The sequence below is a fragment of the Cystoisospora suis genome (assembly GCF_002600585.1).
Source record: "Cystoisospora suis strain Wien I chromosome Unknown contig_501, whole genome shotgun sequence".
In the NCBI taxonomy this organism is placed as follows: Eukaryota; Apicomplexa; class Conoidasida; order Eucoccidiorida; family Sarcocystidae; genus Cystoisospora; species Cystoisospora suis.
In genome coordinates, this window is record NW_027153302.1 from 138,765 (window position 1) to 146,963 (window position 8,199).

General features: G+C 54.5%; 2 protein-coding genes across 2 annotated transcripts; one reads left to right on the plus strand and one right to left on the minus strand.

Annotated features, from left to right (window-relative positions):
- On the minus strand, positions 1 to 6,537 carry CSUI_001283 (uncharacterized protein). The gene is made up of 5 exons (XM_068061489.1): positions 5,369 to 6,537; positions 4,629 to 4,735; positions 3,035 to 3,836; positions 2,265 to 2,403; positions 1 to 1,895 (listed from the first exon to the last, which is right to left on the minus strand). The coding sequence occupies exons 1-5, from the start codon at positions 5,638 to 5,640 to the stop codon at positions 1,719 to 1,721; spliced, it is 1,497 nt and encodes a 498-aa protein (XP_067926550.1). The 5' UTR covers positions 5,641 to 6,537; the 3' UTR covers positions 1 to 1,718.
- A 190-nt stretch (positions 6,538 to 6,727) lies between these two features.
- On the plus strand, positions 6,728 to 7,872 carry CSUI_001284 (uncharacterized protein). Its single transcript, XM_068061490.1, has one exon. The coding sequence runs from the start codon at positions 6,975 to 6,977 to the stop codon at positions 7,815 to 7,817; it is 843 nt and encodes a 280-aa protein (XP_067926551.1). The 5' UTR covers positions 6,728 to 6,974; the 3' UTR covers positions 7,818 to 7,872.
- Positions 7,873 to 8,199: the final 327 nt, after the last annotated feature.

An 8,199-nucleotide genomic window follows, 5' to 3' on the forward strand; every position in this document is an offset into this window, starting at 1 on the left:
ACTCCTGTCAACGACATATCTTCACTCCGACCGTTGTTACTCCGACACTCGAATAATACTGGTCACCCTAGAAACGAAAATTCCGCCGTCTGCTCTCTTTTCGGACTCCGTCCGGATGACCGCGCTTTGAACCGGACACCGGACTGGCACAGGCCTGCCGCTGGGCCGACGAACTCCCAGGTGCCTGGCCCCCGGCGTGACAAAGCAACATGAACTGTAGCGTCGTACCTGCGTATCAGCACCCCGTCGGGTCTTAAGTGCTGCGTGAAGTCGAGAAGGCATGCGTAGTCCGCCACACAAAACAATGGGCTCCCGCCTCCACGGACTGAAAGAACACACAAGTTGAAGATGGCAACCTTGCGGAGATCCCCCATCGTGGATCTTCCCCGCCCCCCCCAGTAGGCGCGAACTGCGACAGAAAGTAACCTTCCTTTATTGGCTTCACCCCCGAACAGTAAGGGATCTCTTTCAAAGGAACGCCAAAAAACGGACGATCCCGCTATCCTGTCTCTCCAGGCATCTCTTTCTATGCCAACAAAAACTGACAAAAGCATGGGACGCGGCCCTTCCCCTGATTTCTTCAATATTCAACACTACAGCACTCGCGATTCGGCACGCTCCACCCTCTACCAACAATTTTTTTCGAGTCACGAAAGACCGCGTCCGTTAAGAAAAAAAAAGGCGCAGAGACCGGACGAGCTTCACTGAGCTCCGTTCCTCGGAACGGGAGGAGGCGAAGTTTAACCCCGTGGCTGTCCTCTCGTTTACTCCAGCTCGTTCACAATAAAAGCTCGCGTTCTCCAACCGCGCACAAGTGAACTCACTTCGGAAAACATTTGTTCCCCTGTTCACTGAAGGAAGGTGGAGATAAATTTCGGCCCTTACCGTGTGCATGTACGCCCGTGAGCGGTTCCGCCAGTGAGTCACTGAATGACGCAACGCCAGCGACGTTCACATTCTTGTCTTCAAACAGAAAAGATTCAGCAATGCAGTCGCCTAATACTTACACAACTCGACTCTCTGGATGTTGACTCTTTCCCTTGAATCTCACTGGTGAAGGTGGGTTACATGAAAACGAAATCAATCGGAAAACACAGTGTTGAGAGCTGATCTGCCGCACTCATATACAAAGATTAACGCCCTGCATGTACGTGTCCCCTGGGACCATCCTGTCCAACGCCGCACATCGTGCTGACGACGGTAGCGGCATGGTGTCATTGTACACAGCTTAGCAGTTGCTCCTCTGGACGAAGACCAGCTGCCGGCTTGACATATATTAACCAACGTGAAAACAAGAACCACACATCAACCCCTACGACATGAAAGTAACGCTCATCCGGGCCCCATCATGAACCACTTTTCAGTTGAACCTTGTCGAACAGCTCGGTGAAAAAACACGTCGCTAGTGCAATACTGACTAAGTCGGAAATGTCCTCAGATGTCCAGGGCTACAGCAGGCTCTCTCCGACGCCAGTCAAGTCGACAGCAGGATGAGTTCTCCATCCACCACACGAACTTCGTGCTGCTGTACACACACATGATGTGAGGACGCCTCCCGGACAAGAAAGACCGATTGGTCCCCGCGTGTGGGGAACGCTTCCGGAGTGAAGACCTTCTGAAAGGTCTGCGCGTGATCAAAGAAAGGTGAGCGCAGCACGCTGCAGTCTTGACTGTGTTGGTAAGTCCCAGCGTGAAATGTCGCACGCAGCACATATGTTTCAAACCGTGTAAACATGATGATTATAGGCGCTGGTGCCTGGTACCACTACAAGCTCTCGAGCTCCTTGCGCGACGTGGACTGTTCTCCGCCGGCTGTTCTCGTGTACTGTCCGAATTCCTTCCACCAGCATCAGGACTCCGATCAGGATTGCAGCACTAGCGTCATACACCGCGGTCTACGCACGAAAAACAAGCAAGAGCAAAGCGACATGTTCGTCACACAAGAATCTCGCCTTGTGGGGAAGAACCGTTTTCAGCTATTGAGAATCCTCCTCCTCTTGCCCTTGACGACGACGAGACGCCCAGCACGGCGGTGTGATGCGTAGAGGCAAGTTCAGCAGCCTCTGCACGAAGATACACGGGTATCTCTACTCACGAATTCTCCACAAGCAGCGGGAAGAAATGACTGCGAACGCGCCACACTACGAAGCACTACGAAACATATACTCCTATTTCCAGTGAAAGGCTGCTCTCCTTGAAGATGAAAGGCGTCTGACAATGATAGTCCGGAGGCCTATACAACTGCAGATCGAAAAACAACTCACATTGACTCGGTTCGCTGGTGCGTTAGACGTTCCTTCACGAGCAGCCCGTCCGAGGCCGACGTCACCCAGACCAACGAAGCCCACTATTCCCGCGACAAGGGACAGGGCAACGCCGAAAGCAGAACACATCGCATCCTTCCTAGGATAAACAAAACCGGTAACAGTCGCGAACGCACAAGGAAAAACTCCGGGTGATGTCAGCTGTATCTCACACGTGCCAACCATAGCCGCTAAAATAAATTTCTCTTTCCAGGAGATAAACTGGTGAGATAGATACCATACCGCGCTCTGCTCGGCCGGCCTCGAGATGTACCTCTGCAACAGCTCCCCGTGCCCCCCTTACGCAGAACGCGCGCAACCAGGGCTGTCACTCTCTAAAGTCCTCTTGCTACTCTCACTTGAATGATCCGGAGCGACATCGAATAGCTCGTCCTTCAGTGAGCATGTTAAGTTGCCACCCGCCTTAAGCATTCACCGGGGTCCGCCATTCCTACTGCCCCGCTCGACAGATGAGCTGTCGCCGCAGACGAACGTTGTGTCCGGGCGCTGGCTCGTAAGAAGGACATTGCCGTCCGGCCAGCACATCGCCGTTACTCTACAGCACACGAACGTCACCAAAACCCTGGGAATAATCCCACTCTGTCTCGCAGCTATCAAGAAGGTAGCGGCTTTAGCGCGGTTCAGGGTGCTCCCACCAACCCAACACAACACACCCGAGAGACGCGCCGCATTACTAGAAAGCCCCAAGTTGTGTCCGCGTAAAGGCTCACCCCATCACCTCACTCCTGAGCCTGGCTGCCAAGTTAAACTTCACGACAGCCAAGACTCCGAAGACGACCGCGCTTGGCCAGCAAATTAGGCAAGTGTAGAGCGCGACGCGGAACATGCTCTGCCGTTGCGCAAATTGCTCATTCAGTCCAATACTCGCCGCACTACCCTTGTTGTTCACAAGCAGCGTATACGAAGCCTGACCACCAACCCAAACGGCAAGTAGAATGAAGAGGAAGCCGACGAACATCGAAGAGTACTTCTCACGTGCAGTAAATGACAGGCTGTGATTGAGAGGAATTGCTATCGAATCTCCTCGACTGTCAGAACCCATCAACAAGTCACCGGAAGAGCGCTCGATCAAAGGCCGGGGTACGGCTCCACCTTCCTTATCCTGTTTCTTTCCAGACAGCACAGGACGAGCGAGAAAAGAAGGCGTGGACAGAGGCGAAGAAGATGCCAAGGATACCTCGGCCCTGCTTGTCACTCCAGCGGGTCGCTGGGCTACCGTAGCGGCTGAGAAGTCAACCTCGGCCAGCGAGTAATCTCCAGCGTTGGTCCTTGGAACCGGCGTTGCTTTAGGAGAACAAGGGGAAGACGTTTCTGTCTTGCCTTCAACCGTATGCCCCCCCGAAGGAGAGAAAGTGCCACGCGAGTCCTCGCCCGCCACCTGGCGACCGGAGGTCTGCTTTTTCGGTGGCGTTCCCCCCCCATTGGGTAACGACAGAGATCCCGAGCACCCCTTGGAGAGCGGCGCCGATCCGGGGCGGAAAGGAGTGGGCGGAGAAAACGGTGAGCGTCGGACTGCACAAAACACGCCCGCAGTGAAACTAAGCGAAAGAACTGTCCGAATATCCTTGGCGTCGGTGCGTCGCGGAACTAGCACACGAGCATGGTACACCTGCGGTCACGTGATACGCCTAGACGTGGACGGGCACTCCACAAACGGCCGGCGGGGGTAACAAAGTGGTGGCTGTGCCCAAGGCCCTAATCCGAAAGACAGCACATTCGCCGCCTTCTAATTCACACCCAATGACAGCACAATTATAGTAAGGGAGAGAAGGTGTTCTATGTTATATGCTTCAGCTGTTGTCCAGTAAGTATTGCAGGTAGCGGGGCGAGTACATCCAAGCACAAGAGAGACACCGATACTTCAGGGTTCACATACAGAGCACTCCGCATGACGCAAATCCGTACAGCATCTGGCGAAACTGTGCAGAAAGAGAGCTAGACAAGGTGTAATTTGTGCAGGCATACATGTGTTGAAAATTTCTACGTTGTGGTCCGCTGCGCTGTCGGTCCGCGAAGAGTCCACTTCAGTAACTGTCTGTGGATCGTTGTCGGTCGGGTAATAGATGCCTGCGGATCGTTGTCGTTCGACTAAAATTAGCCTCACTGGTAGTCAAACAAGCACACAATTCAAGCCCTCCTGTCCTACGAAATTGAGTCCACAGACAATTACTGAAGTGCACTCTTCGCGGACCGACGGCCCAGCGGGCCACAACGTAGAAATTTCCAACACATGCCGCACAAATGACATTTTGTCTAAGAAGGCACTTCAGTCACGCAGAAATCGAGTTGAGCGAGCAGTCTCACTGAAAGAAGCGTCGTCTCTCTCAAAGCGCCATAGAACTGCGATGGAAGACAGCATGTCGATCCATGTCTCCAGGGCAATCGCCACCAACGAAATGATCAAGTCACCGCTGCACGTGACAACAGAAAACAGAGAAACAATCCTGAATACAGACCGGATACAGCTGCAGCGTTTCCCAGAAGAAGACTGGCCGCACTCCTATTGAAAGCACACGCGGCCGCACGCAAAAGAGAGCATGGGAGCACCGACTAATCTGCGGTGCAACCGCAATCACTCGCGCAGCAGCCTTGCTCTCTCAACGTCAGGCCCGAAGACAGTGCTGCACCTTCCCGCAGGTATGCCGAATAGGACATACTGTAGCGTCAGAGTGGTAGACCCACTGGCTTCCTGGCTATAACGAAGCACACCTCCGCCGTCTCCCCGTTCTCCCACTCCGGAGACCGTAGAAGGACCCCTACATTCGACCAGAGAGAAGGGAGTCCTACACTATCTTCGGCTCGAATCAGACAGGCACGCAGCTACGTGAGCAAAGAGCTCCGCGGGCGCAGAGCGCCTGATGGCGCGCGCGATCCGCGTGTTGACTGGATTTCGGCGGAAATGTTAGTCCGGATGGCTTACTCAAGAGAACGCTAGACCACCGATGACAAGCCTGTACGGACGCGGACACTGCCAGAACTCTCTCTGTGTTTAACCAGAACACTGATGTGTGGTCAGAGGGTCTGCAACCTCGACAGAAACTTACACGAGACCACAGAACATCGCCGCAGCACCGAACAGGACGCTCATCACGATTGAAATGATCGAGACAACCCTCGCCCACTTGATTAGCCTTCTTCTTTTGCCTTCCTGGCACGCGACGCGCAACGCGTGCGCTGGTACCTCGCTTCCACCCGCGTCGCCATTTTCAGTTCCTTCTCCGCGCGTAGTCAGTCCGGACCAGCACGGTCCCCCAACGGCAAAAACAGTCCCTTCACCAGGGGGTTCGCGCTTTGTTCCCCGAGACAACGCGAACATTCTGAAGACCTAGAATGGCCACTTCAGCTTTTCAGAGGAGAATCCGAACTCCTCCAGAGGTGACAACAACCGCCCCGCAGAAACTCGGCTCGCCACCCCACGGTAATCCGAGCCTCCAGAAACAGGAAAGCACAGAAGCAAGAAAAACTGGTGTAACCCTGTTACACGGGATGAGCAGGCACGATTGGCTATGGCATAGCCCAGACGAAACAGAGCGATACAGCACGACAAAATTCTGAAGCGAAGTCAACGGGAGCCCACGCGAAAAGAGCCCGCAGGAAGAACAGAAACGAGCAGAAACCTGTGGACGTCTTCCCCCCCGGCGGGGAGATTCGAAAGCAAATCCGCGGATCACGATAGAGAGCCGTAACGGCTAGACAGTCATACCGCCTCAAGTGCGACTAGTGAAATACGTCACGAGCAAGTCGTCACCAGATCAAGGCAAATCGACAGCGTCCGGGCAGTGCTCCTTGATCGCTCGAATGTGAGAAGTGAAGCTGACAATGCCAGAGAAGTTTCCGTTCTGCGTATCAACAAACTGCAGAATGGTATACCCTCCCTTCTCCGCAGCCGAGTGGTCCCGTGCCCGTTAGCCGCACTCCAAATGGGCTGGTTCTTTCACCTGATAGCCGACGTAAACCCCACAAACCGGACGCGGCACGCACCTGAAAAACAACAGGAAATGAAGTCTACAGAAGCGAAGACGTCGTCAGCCGCGTGCTACACGGGGACGAGTTTTGCCACGCCACGCTAGCGGCGGCGGACCGAAGTCCTCAGGAGAGGGTCTCCACGAATACCTGTACGTGCTTGAAAATAGGACTCAGCACCGTTGCTCGGCCTGCAAGCAGCTATGGCGGCGCCCAACTCGAGTCTGAAGGATAACATGGCTAGTGCAGTAGCAGGAGAAAAAAATGGGTGGAACTAGGGCAGCCGTAAGGGTTCCCGACCTGCCGGAGTGCATGCAGCAACCTCGCGTGAGTCGGGCAAAGTCAGTTTGCCTCCAGCTCTCGACGCTCCCAGCATTCACGACAGCAGGCGTCCCTGCAGTGGTATCCCGGAGACACTGGTCAGCCAGCGACGCACATATCTGGTGACCCTGAGACACTCGTCTCTAGCGGCACCAGTATTCCAAGTTACTTCCCGTCACTCTAGAGTACTAGACTGCAGGGACAACTGAGCGCGTCGCTCTTGACCGGCGCAAAGCCGGCCGGTTTTCATTACCGTCTTGATGCTCCACTGAGACAGCGCGTGTGCTTCCGGCAAATAGTGAGCAGCCGCTTCAGCAGCTATGGCAGTACGAGTCTTTGGTACGCGACAAATCGAATTTAAACTGCATGTGCGGGCTTTTTGGGAATCGTTTTGCGCACTACGTCTGTGAAACAGAGATAGTCCCAAACGCCGGTCTTTATGTGTCGAGGAAAGCGGGCTCATGGAGACGTTTTGGCCGGCCTCTTCATTTGCTTTTTCTCACTCCTCGTGCCTTGGTGTCTTGGTCGCACGGCGGTCTGGCAATCATACGTTATGACGGGAGAGCGGTCACTGTTAGGTGTGCTTCTGCCACCTGCGCTGAACACGTGGATATTCGCGCACTTTGCGTCCCGGCATGTGCTGAAACAGACATTCATTTTTGGTCTGGTGAAGTGCTGCTGCAAAAAAAGCGGCAGCCCCTGTCTTGTACGTTGTCTGCACGAAGGCTGGTCGAAGGTTTAGGGTCAGCCCAACTCCTGTGCGTTCACAGCTGCCACCAAGATTATAAGGGCAAAGTGATTGGGGGGAGCGCCCGTACAAGGGATCTTCACGGTCGAATGCGCAAGTTTGTTGTGGAGATTGTGGGCCTCGTGGGGAAATCTGACTCCGAGCTGGACCCGGCCTGGGGGGAGGCGTCAGGTGAAACAGGTCGACTCTTTGACGCTGCTACTCAGACACCTGTAGAAAACATGAATGCCTGTGCGGCATTCACAGCTTTTTCCTTTTTAGCATTTCCCTTGCCGCCAGAACAGCTGGGACATCCTGCTCCTGGTGTCCGTCCACTGGTTCGCATGAGGGGTAATGGCGCCAAACCACCGTCCCGCTCCCTCAGGTCCACCGGGTCAGGGTACTGCCTCAAGAGGCGACGCATCAGCCAGCCCCGGTGCGCGTCGTCAACAGCGTCTGTGCTTTCCCTTTCGCCGTCCTAGGACCATAGCGGCACACACTGCAGCAGTAAACTTCCTCTGTCTCTCTAGAGATAGCAACTATCTTCTTGCAGCGTCGTCGGACAAAACCGTGTCCCTTTCCAATCCCGACACAAGCCGTCATATTGCAAGTTTTGGAGGTAAGCTGCACTGTCCGACGAGTTCACAAATGGATCGAACCGCTGACGTCGCGGCAGTCAGTGCTGTGCTCAGATACACCAGCTGAGTGTGCCTGTGCTTAATGAAAGGCAGTTGACTCCGACACCGCCTCCACATGTTCGACACATCATTTGCTTCCTGCGTTCCCAGCTCGATGTCAAGAACTGCACAGCCGTGCGAACCTCAGGGACTGCACTGGTAGATGTGACAGACGTGTGCTTGCTTT

What these genes read in the sequence shown, in the direction of transcription:
- CSUI_001283 (XM_068061489.1), bottom strand. Translation starts at nt 5,640, where the DNA reads ATGTTCGCGTTGTCTCGGGGAACAAAGCGCGAACCCCCTGGTGAAGGG. An exon ending in GAGAGACGACGCTTCTTTCA is followed by an intron (nt 3,837 to 4,628) that starts GTGAGACTGCTC and finishes TGTTTTGTGCAG; the next exon opens with TCCGACGCTCACCGTTTTCT. An exon ending in CACCAGCGAACCGAGTCAAT is followed by an intron (nt 1,896 to 2,264) that starts GTGAGTTGTTTT and finishes TTTCGTGCGTAG; the next exon opens with ACCGCGGTGTATGACGCTAG.
- CSUI_001284 (XM_068061490.1), top strand. Translation starts at nt 6,975, where the DNA reads ATGTGCGGGCTTTTTGGGAATCGTTTTGCGCACTACGTCTGTGAAACA.